The sequence below is a fragment of the Muscardinus avellanarius genome, assembly GCF_963383645.1.
Source record: "Muscardinus avellanarius genome assembly, chromosome: 2".
Classification (NCBI taxonomy): domain Eukaryota; kingdom Metazoa; phylum Chordata; class Mammalia; order Rodentia; family Gliridae; genus Muscardinus; species Muscardinus avellanarius.
In genome coordinates this window covers 20,307,605-20,318,452 of record NC_137787.1, presented here as the reverse complement: position 1 = coordinate 20,318,452, position 10,848 = coordinate 20,307,605, and the positions used below count along the sequence as shown (strand labels likewise).

Here is a 10,848-nt window from a genome sequence, read left to right as displayed (position 1 = left end):
CGAAACAGATTCAAAAGCCAGATTTGATTTAGAACCAGAACCATAGAATTAGAAGAGGCTTTAGGAATCTTCTTTCAGTGCAATTCCTAAAATGTTATCTTATTCTTTTAATATTCATTTTTGTCTGATAATAAAAGTAAAATATATTGAATCCTTACATTTTATTATGAAGAAACAGGCTCAGAGAGCTGAGATGACTTCCTCGGAGTCTTAGAGTTGGATAGTGGTAGACTAGAACTCCTGAGCCTTGCCTCCTGGCCAATGACCCCTCAGAGAGGAAGACAGGAGGAGTCAATGGGCTTCGTTGCTCAGATACATTCCCTGAAAGATGGGGCTCACCTGCCCAAGCAGGCGAATGAGGGGCTCATCAAAGGGAAAACTGGTGGTGTCCCTTATTAATAAGACCACAATTCTGTACCAGCTACAACCTCAGTCTGGGCTCTCAGTTCTTGGTCTGGGCCTACAGCTTTTGCCTTGAGGAGTCTTCAGAAATCATCTGAAGTTATCTGGATGGGGTGCTGTTCTAGGTCATCTGTGGAGTGCTGGAGATAGGCAGGGAGCCTGGCCCAAGGAGGTTTCCATCAAAGAGTCTGACACATCCAGCCCTGACCCCAGAGGAGCATATAGGAAATTGCCAGACAAGAAGCAACATCCTATCAACTGATACAGTTAGATAAATCACAGGATACAAACCCTAAACATAACCCACCAGAAACATAAGATGTGGAGGGGAAACCATAGCACAGCCCACCTGCTCCATGAAGTCTTCCTGGTTCCACTGCCTTTATCTCCTTTGGCCTCCACTCTGTAGAAACATAGCCTCCTTCCTCACCCCCAAGTGCCTCCCCTTATATATGACAGCAGTGTTACTGCTCTTTATGGACCTGTTTTGGTGTGTCCTTTAAAATCTATCCATACTCATCTTGCTCATCTTGGGCTGGGGACCCAGAACCTAACTAGTCCTTAATCTACTTGCTAGGCCGCAGCTGCTTCCTGGTTGGAGAGGTTGGAAAGGCTGAACTTCGAGAGAACATTTTCCTCCTTCTAATCAGTCCAAAAAGGCTTCCTGGAGGAAGTGGGATTCAAGAACTTGACAGAAGCCAGGGTGGTGGTCTGAGGGAGGACCAGTGTGAAAACTCAGAGATTCAGGAAGGATAACCAGGGCAGGAGAAAGAGTGTCTGCGAGCCAGAGAGACGGTTTGGGACAGGACAAGGTGAAGAGTGAGATCTGGGAAGTATTTCTCCTGAGGACCCTGAAACAGAGGAAGAAATTATTGATCTCGACCAAGAGTACAACAGGAGGTCACAGCAGGGCCTGAAGTGGGGACCCCCTGGCGGTGATATCCGCAGGGGCTACACAGGAGATCTTGTCCTAAATGACACCAGCCACTGACACCAGTCCTTACGTCACTGAGGGACTCCCGGGAGCAGAGCGGAGAGCACCCACGTGCCATTCAGAGCCACGTGCGGTGTTTCCGCCAGCACGGCTCAGGCTCTGTGGGGCCTGTCCTTAACTACCGGTGAGACAACTGTTCCTTGGGTGTCAAATAAAGGCTGACTCATAAGGCCTTGTAGGAGGAAGTGGGGCCAATTACAGGAGCTGAAAGGAGGAAACATTTCTCTGCAACTATGGGGAGAATAAGGGGTTGGGCAAGCCAGCTTGGCCTGCAAGAGAATACAAATCAGATCCCAGGGAGAAGGAGAGACCCTGTTGAGAAGGTGCACACTGGGCGCTGAACCAGGGAGGAGGCATAAGTCTGTGTGACCATGACAACGGCAAAGGGGTGAACAGTCAAGATAGCCAGACTGCAGGCCTCGGGAGAATGACTGGGGGCTGTGATAATGCTGAGAAAAACTGGGGCCTCTGGTGGATGGATCTACAGCCCAAGGGGATTCAGGAACAGCCTTTTTGGAATGAAACACACAACACACACATGAATGTGTGCGCACACCCACCAACCCTGACAGCAGCGGATCCTTGGAGCTGTGTTGGGTCTATGAGGCTCATGGAGGCAACTCTGGGGACAAGTCTGGGGATTTTATTAGATCTGTAGGAAGGGTCTTCTTCCTCCTATCAAACCCATATTCACCTTCAAAGTGCACCGAAGAAACGGGAAGGTTTTTGTGCTGGGGAGCCCCCAGAAAACAGAAGGGACATAGAACAGGCCCAGAACTAGCTGGGCTCAGGACCTGGGGTAAGACCCAGAGAGTCCAAATTCCTGGACAAAGACCTCGTGGGCACCAAGGAGAGAAATGACAGACCCAGAGAGAAATGGGCAGGACCTGGGAGTGGGCACAGCGGGGTCCTGAGCGAAGGAAGCAGTTAGCAATGGAAACCAACTCAGCCTAGACGCAGTACATGACTGGAGGCTGGGCCAACTCTCGCGCCTCCTTCCACACAGGAGGCCCCCTCCACTGTCCAAGCCTGGGGAGACCAACTGATTCCATTTTCCAGCGTTTCTCCAGGGACCAATCATCCCTCACTCACCCAAACAGGAGATCATTGTGTTCTAGTGGGGACAATCAACCAGGAGGAGCTGTCCCGGGAAGAGGGCTACAGGCTCAGCTGCAGCTAATCAGTCCCGCAAACAGAGCAACAGGGCTTATTCTGAGGGTCTCGCTTCCCCTCCGGCCCCTCTATGCAAAGCAAAGACCCCCAAGGAGGCAGGTTCTGACCTGCAGAAGTCTCCTCAGCCGCTGCCCCCACCAGCATGCAGACAACGTGCCTGCTTCAGCCCTTCGAAATGGGGTGGGGCGGAGGGATGGAGAGGAGAGGAGGAAAATTGACCCGACTGCCAGCTTGGAGGAGCCAGCGTAGCGCGACCTAGCAGGGACTGGGGCGTCTGGGTGGGAGCACCCAGTACCACGCTGCTCCCCTATTCAAAGGTGGGGTAGGGAAAAGGAAGGCCGTTCCCTTGGCTTCTCTGCTACGGTGACCCTGTGCATCAAAGCAAGCTGACCTACAGCCGTAGGAGCTGGAGGGGGAGGTGGGCAGCAGTCATTCTCCCACCCCCAGTTCTGACCCTGAGAGGGACCCTCGAGCGACCGCCAGCCACCTCCTCCCCTTTTCCCCCTCCGGCCGAAGGGAAGGAACCCCGGACAGAGGGTGGGAGGTAAGGCGGGACTTGAGGTTGGGATCTGAGATTCTATTGGTCGGAAGAGTTGCCGGTCAGGAGGTAGCCCGGGCGAGGATTGGCTGCGTGAGGCCGGGGCGCGGCGCGGCGCCAGCAGGGACCCCAGGGGTGGGGCTAACCGCTGCAGCTGGCGCAGCTCGGAGCCAGAGCGCCGCCGCGGAGGAGCAGAGCAGCCCCTCTCCCGGTCTGTCCGCGCGCCCGGGCCGGGGCTAGGCCCCCCACCGCCGGGTCCCCCGGGGCTGCAGCAGCAGCGGCGCCGCCCGCGGTTCCCGCCGGGGCCCGGGCGCCGGCCCCGCTCTGCAGAATGGGCACGGTGCTGTCGCTTTCCCCTCCCTGCTCGACCAAGGGCCGGAGGCCCGGCGGGCTGCCGGAGGAGAAAAAGAAGGCGCCGCCCGCGGGGGACGAGGCGCTGGGGGGCTACGGGGCGCCGCCCGCGGGCAAGGGCGGCAAAGGCGAGAGCCGGCTCAAGCGGCCGTCCGTGCTCATCTCCGCGCTCACCTGGAAGCGCCTGGTGGCCGCGTCCGCCAAGAAGAAGAAAGGCAGCAAGAAGGTGACGCCCAAGCCCGCGTCCACCGGCCCCGACCCCCTGGTCCAGCAGCGCAACCGCGAGAACCTCCTCCGCAAGGGCCGGGACGCCCCCGACGGCGGCGGCGCCACCAAGCCCTTGGCCGTGCCCGTGCCCACGGTGCCCGCGGCCGCCGCCGCCGCCTGCGAGCCGCCGTCGGGGGGCAGCGCCGCCGCGCCGCCGCCGGGCTCGGGCGGGGGGAAGCCGCCGCCGCCGCCCCCCGCCCCGCAGGCCGAGCCGCCCGCGTCCGGCGGCTCCCCGCGGCGGGTCATCGTGCAGGCGTCCACCACCGAGCTGCTCTGCTGCCTGGGCGACTTCGTGTGCCGCCGCTGCTACCGCCTCAAGGAGCTGAGCCCCAGCGAGCTGGTGGGCTGGTTCCGCGGCGTGGACCGCTCGCTGCTGCTGCAGGGCTGGCAAGACCAGGCCTTCATCACGCCCGCCAACCTGGTGTTCGTGTACCTGCTGTGCCGCGAGGCGCTGAGCGGGGACGAGCTGGCGTCGGCCGCCGAGCTGCAGGCCGCCTTCCTCACCTGCCTCTACCTCGCCTACTCCTACATGGGCAACGAGATCTCCTACCCGCTCAAGCCCTTCCTCGTGGAGCCCGACAAGGAGCGCTTCTGGCAGCGCTGCCTGCGCCTCATCCAGCGGCTCAGCCCGCAGATGCTGCGGCTCAACGCCGACCCCCACTTCTTCACGCAAGTCTTTCAAGACCTCAAGAACGAGGGCGACGCCGCCAGGGACAAGCACTGGACTATGTACCTGGACCGCTAGGGATGCCCAGGGGCCGCGTCGGCCCCCCGCCCCGGCCCCCCGACACGCGCTCGGACCCCCAGGACTACCAAGCCGCCGCCGCCGCCGCCCGGGCGGGGCAGGGCAGGAGCCGCCCACCCTGCCCGGCGGGGGAAGGTGGAGGCCGAGACGCCCAGGCCGCGGGGTCTGGATTTGCGGGGCGTGGGTGGAGGTGGGGAGGCGCGCGGGGAGGGCACCCCAAGCTTCGCCCTCCCCGCCCGCCCGCCACCCACCTCTCTATTTCTGCCTGGGTCCCCCATTCCCTGCCGTGGGGCTCTGTCCATTTCCTCACCCCCTTCCTGTACGGTCACCCTTCCTCCCCTCTGCTTTGCCATCCCTCCCTCTGCCTTTCCATTTTCCCTTCCTTGGGTGTGTTTCTATCTCCGCCTCTCCCCTTGCCTGCCCCTGCCCCTCTGCCCCCGTCTCTCCCCTGCACCCGTGCCCTCACCTTCCCTCTGGCTCTCTTCCCCTCGCCCCATCCTCGGTTACCACCCTCCTTCCTGTCTGCCTTCCTTCTCGGCTTGTGCCATCCTGCTTTTCTTCCTCCGAGTCCCCGTAACCCCCTCCCCAGATCACAGGGACTATTCGTTTTTAATTCGGGTCGACTGAGGTGCCACGATTAACTGCAGTCCCCGGCGCCCAGACAACCGCCGGGTTGGCCCCTTGCCCCACCCCCGCCCCTCTCCCCCACCTTTCCAACGTGTTGCATGCTGGGAGCGAAGGGGGTGAAACTGCCGGCTTCATTCAGGAGGCTGAGATTTGGGGGTAAAACCAACCTGGGAGACCACCCGGCAGCGGCGGCGCCTCCGTGGAGGGGTGGGAAGAGAGAGAAAACCCTTCTTATTCTGGGGAAGGGGCGTCCCTCTTCCTTACCCTTAGGTTTCTATCCTCCCCTTAATTTATTTCGCTGTTTCCGGAGGGAGGGGGGAGGGGGGTTGTTGGGCCGAGAACTGTCCGCGGTGCTGAGCTGGGGCGGGACCGGAATCCTCCCGGGAGAGTACCAGGGACCGGGGTCGGGCCTGGGGCCGTGTCCAAGGTGCCAATGATGCGGGCCAGAGGCGCGGGCCGCACTGTCTGTCTGTCCGTCTGACCCGGAGAGAACTATAAAGCGCTGGAAGCGTCTACACATGGTTTTGCTCCGGCCTTTCTTTGGGCTCCGGGAGGGGGGAAATGGGGCGGGAATGGAACTGTCACGGGTAGGGCAGGAGGCAAGAGATGGGGGTCTCGTGGGAAAGGTCTAGTACCCCTGAAAGCTGCTCCCTGCTAGGCCCTACCACACGTTTCACAGATAGGAGAGTCAGTCAAGGGTTGGAGGTGAGTCCACAACCCCAACCCACCCTCCATCTTGTTTGGCTGGCCCCTCATCCACACCCGGGCCACTTGGGGATGACTTGGGGAGGCAGCTTAAGTCCTCCTCTAAGGTGGCCCGTCGAGGGAGAACTAGCTAGTTACTATGGCTGTGTTTCTCTTCCTTCCCCTGCTGCCTGCTGGATCCAGAATCCAGCCAGGCCTAAGTCTGGACTCACCGCTCAGGGGAGCCCGAGGCCACACTCAGCCCCCATGTCCCCAGCCACCATCCCTGGGCATATGCCCACCCAAGGCAGTCTTGGGAGGACCATCGCTGCCTGACACCTAGACCCCGGTCCATTATCTCTAGGGAGGCGCAGAGACCAAAAGGGGAGAGAGAAGCCAATCTCTGGGTTTGAAAGAAGAAAACACAGCTGTGTGGCCTGATATCACTGCTGGGTCCCATCGCCTGCTTATCAACATAGCTAAGTGCTCCGTTCACGGCTCCAATGACCCGAGGAGGCCTGGCTTCAACAGAGCGCTCACGGCTCCGACCCTGGTCGCCATCGTGACTACAAGCACCCAGAAAAAGAGCGCTGAGGGGCCGGCAAACACTAGGCCTCGAGTCCGCTGTCCGTGGTGCTGACGGGCGCTTTCGGGCAGGGTGGGGATTTGTAGGAGCTGGGAGAGTTGGGGACTCGGCCTCAACCAGGTCTTCTGGGTAATTTAGAAAGAGAGTGTCAGCTAATACAGAGATTTGGCCCCGGAGCCCAGGAATGTCGTTTTTCACTTGCCCTCCATGAAGGACAGGACTAGCTTGCTTCAGGCCTCAGCCCAGAGCCTTAGCACCTAGCCAGGAGCCGGAAATCCTCAGCCCAGATTTGTGAATCGAGTTCCCGGAGGGAGGGGGAGAGCTGGCGGAAGGGAAGGCGGGAGCAGCCGCCCATTGGCTGGAATTTGGCGCAGTCAGCGCGGTGCCGTCATCTCCCAGGGTTTGGGAGGAGGGAGAGTGGATCACTTGGGTCACTCCGCGGCTGTCGCCCGTAGCAACCAGACTGAGCGGGCGGGGCCGTCCCTCAGCCCTCCCACCTCCGGCCGAGGAAACAATCCTAGTTCTCCTTACTTGAAACTAGTTAGCGAGACTAGCTATTTGATTGAAATGTCCGAGTTAATGGAGCCCAAAAGGGATGAGAAAGATCAGAGAGTTTTCAGAGCTCGCCAAAACATCGTGCCTTTAGAAGGCCTCTGGATTCTGCCCCCGAAATCTCAATGTTTCTCTCTCTCTCTCTCTCTCTCTCTCTCTCTCTCTCTCTCTCTCTCTCTCACACACACACACACACACACACACACACACACACACACACACCTGGGGAGACAGAATGAAGAACAGGCCTTAGTGAGCAGTGTCAAGTTAAGTCTCGCTATCCTTGCTGGGCCCAAAGCGCTGCTATAATCCTATTGGGAGGGCAGGGCTTGGCGAGGATCAACAGGAGGACCTGGAAGAATTAGGCTCAGGGTCAAACTTGGTCAGAAGAGGCTTCTGAGAAGGCAGAGGGAGAAAAGACCATTCTAACTCTAAAAACAGAGTAAGACAACTTCTCTTTACTGCCCACGAGTGAACCGGGGAAAGGAAGTCCAAGCTGGAAATGAGGTGGGAGAAAAGGACCCAGATCTCTACCGCAGGACCTAGCCTGGACCGAGAAAAGAATGAGGGTGGAGGTTGGGAGGCAGAACCCGGCAGGAGCCGTGACTCAGCACTTCCCCTCCAGAAGGGCTGGGGACACTGTCCTCCACAGGGGCAGCAAACTGGGAGGAGAGGGGTTAGGGTGCATATGGGTGGATAGCCTGCCCTACACACACCGCCACATAGTCAAAGGCAGGCATTTTAGCCCAGGAGACAGCACAAATGCATTTATATTGATGAAGATTCTTTCGATCATAATATACACACAGCTCCACTCCCCCTTCTCTGTCCCCCTTCCTGGAGCAGAGGACACCCTGTCTGTCCTGCGAACCATGCTCGCCTGTCCCTAGAATACCTTGGTATTTAGTGGAAGAGGACAAATGCACAAAGCTTGCAGACTTGGGGGGTTGTCATGGCAACTGCTCTGCCTGCCAAACAGGGTGCCCAGCAACCAGAGCATCTGGCAGTATTCAAGAGGACATCCTATGGCTTCTGCCCACTGGGACCCTACTTCAGGCACCTAGAGAAGAATTCTACAGCTAAGCTTGTCAAAGCAGCCCCTCTGGTCAGACCAGCATAACTAGGGATAGCAAGAAGCCAGGTGTAGAGACCTGATGTTCTTTATGCCCCCCCTTAAAGTGATATTTCTGACCACCTTAGAAATCATAGACAGCATTTGTTGGGAAGGACCTCAAGACACCAGGGATGAACACTTCAGAAGCCTTATTTATTTATTTATTTATTTATTTATTTATTTATTTATTTATTTATTGTGGTACTGGGGCTCCTGGAAACCCTTCTACCTCCAGGCTACACTCCCAGACCTATTTTATATTTTATTTGGAAACAGGGTCTCTTAAGCCAGCGAGGCTGGCTTCGAACCAGTGCGATCCTCCTGTCTCCACCTCCCAAGCATGGGGATTACAAGCGTGCGCCACCACGCCGGGCCAGAAGCCTTATTTAAAACCATGAATTTTCCCCTCAGTATCTTGTCACACATCCTACAAAGAGCTATCTATATCTACACAGAATAAGTGTAGATGCCAAAATGTTTAGTACTTGGGAGGCTGAGGTAGAGGTTTAGAAACTCAAATGCAGTCTGGGCAACAAGCAAGACCCTGTCTCCAGATTTTAAAAAAAAATGGGGAGGGGGTGACTGAAGGTATAGCTCAGTAATAGAGTGCCCTTGGGTTCAATCCCCAGTACTGCAAAAGGAGGAGGAGGAGGAGGAGGAGGAGGAGGAGGAGGAGGAAGGAGAGGAGGAGGAGGAAGAGGAGGGAGAGGAGGAGGAGAAAGATTGGGCACAAGATAGATGAACTGCAGGACACGATTTCAGGACTCAGTTTCTTTTCACTTTAATACATCATGAGATTTTTCTGTGCAGATCTCTCTGATACACTTACAGCCTGGCTGACTTCTCAATCCAGCCCTTTTTTTCCTGTCACTATTCAGATATAACCTCTCAGTTTCTTATTTCTCCCTCCCCATCCAGCTTGGAATTTCATGACGTTCTCCCTCTCTGGATTCTCCCCATTGTATCTTTAGTAATTAGCTGCTCTCGAGGTTTTTTTCTGCTTGGAAATATTGCCTATAATAATCATCTTCCTCTTTTAGACTCCCCCCATTTTTATACCCCTTAGCTGTAGTTTCCTGTAATTGATATTTAGCTTTAAACTAATAAATTTTAAAATTAGCCTCTGTGTATTTTTCTATATGATAACTTAGAAGTAAGGAGGGGTGATGATGAATCATATAAACAAGGAAGTACATATTTCTTCACATTACAGACTTTCTACATTCTACACCTTTAAAAAATAATTTGGCACCAGGTGTGGTGGCCCATGCTTATAATCCCAGTACTTGGGAGGCTGAGACAGGAAGATCACAGGCTTGTGGCCAGCTTTAGCAATTTACTTAGGCCCTCTGCCAGGGTCTCCCTGGGTTGCTGAGTCTTTATGTTGCCGAGTCTGTCCTTGAACCTGCAATCCTCCTGTCTCAACCTCCCAAGTACTGTGATTACAGGCACGCACCACCACACCCAAGCCCCTAGTTATTTATCTATTTATTTATTTATTCATTTATTTATTTATTTACTTATAGACAGATTCTCACTAAGTTGCTGAGGCTATCTCCACCTTGCTCTTCTACTGCCATGCCTGGCTACTTGTTCAAATCTTTTTTTTATTTTTCTGGTACTGGGGATGGAACCCTGGGGCATTCTACCTCTGAGATTCACCCCCAGCCCTTTGTGTCTTTTGTGTGAAACAGGGTCTTGCTAAATTGCTGAAATTGGCCTCAAAACTATGATCCTCATGTTTCAGCCTCCTAAGTACTAAGATTACAGGCATGGGCCACCACACGCAGCTATTCATTTTATTTATTTATTTATTATTTATTTATCTATTATTTATTGCAGTACTGGGGATGGAACTCAGGGGCATTATACCTTTGAGCTACACCCCCAGCCCTATTTGTTATTTTTTATTTTGAAACAAGATCTCACTGAGTTGCAAAGGGCCTCACTAAGTATTAGCTGAGGCTGTCCATGAACTGTGATCCTCCTGTCTCAACTTCCCAAATGCTGGGATTACAAGCATGCACCACCACTCCTGGCTTTTTTTTTTTTTTTTAAAGTCTTACTGAGTTGCCAAGAGTCTCACTAAGTAGCTGAGGCTATCTGTGAACCACAATCTCCCGGTCTCTGCCTCCTGAATGCTGGGATTATAAGTGTGTGCCACCACACCTGGCCAGATAAAAATAATTTTTCAAACCACCTGCCCTGAGTAGAACACCAGCTGGACCATGCCAGACTACGTGGTCCTGGGCATGTGCGGTTTAGGGATATAGCAGGAGTGCCTGAACGCCACCTTGGAACGTCTTTATTTTCTCCAGGACATTTAAAGACAGAATACCATGTACAGAACAAGTCCAGAAAACAGGTTTGAGTCTTTTACTACGTATAAGCCATTGATTTAACAGTTACTTCTCTCAATTTCAATTTTTTCATCTATCAAATGGAAAAAAGGATCCAGGGATTTTTGTGCCAATAAAATGCCTTTGGTAGGAATGACAATATGTGACTGTTGTTTTGATGACTTTGGCTATGATTGTCAGCAGTGTTAATCGATAGCCATGCGGGGAGGGCCGAGGGTATAGTTCAGTGGTAGAGCACTTGCCTAGCATGGGTGAGACCCTGGGTTATCCCCAGAACTAAAATAAATAAATAAATGAATAAGGAAATAAATGAATAAATAAATATTGACAGGGTACTAAAGGACAGAGACAGAGTCCAGTATGGGGCCCTGGGATGCTCTGATCAGCTCTACTTGCCCCTGGAGGCCTGAGCCTCCCTTGAGCTCTCCTGTGACCTGGGTGACATGTGTTTACTC

At 54.8% G+C, this 10,848-nt stretch overlaps 1 protein-coding gene across 1 annotated transcript; it reads left to right on the top strand.

Annotated features, from left to right (window-relative positions):
- Positions 1–3,438: 3,438 nt before the first annotated feature.
- CDK5R2 (cyclin dependent kinase 5 regulatory subunit 2) lies at positions 3,439–4,470 on the top strand (the record flags this gene model as incomplete). The annotated part of the gene is made up of 1 exon (XM_080689317.1): positions 3,439–4,470. One exon carries the CDS (start codon positions 3,439–3,441, stop codon positions 4,468–4,470), a length of 1,032 nt encoding a protein of 343 aa, XP_080545443.1.
- Between the last annotated feature and the right edge of the window lie 6,378 nt (positions 4,471–10,848).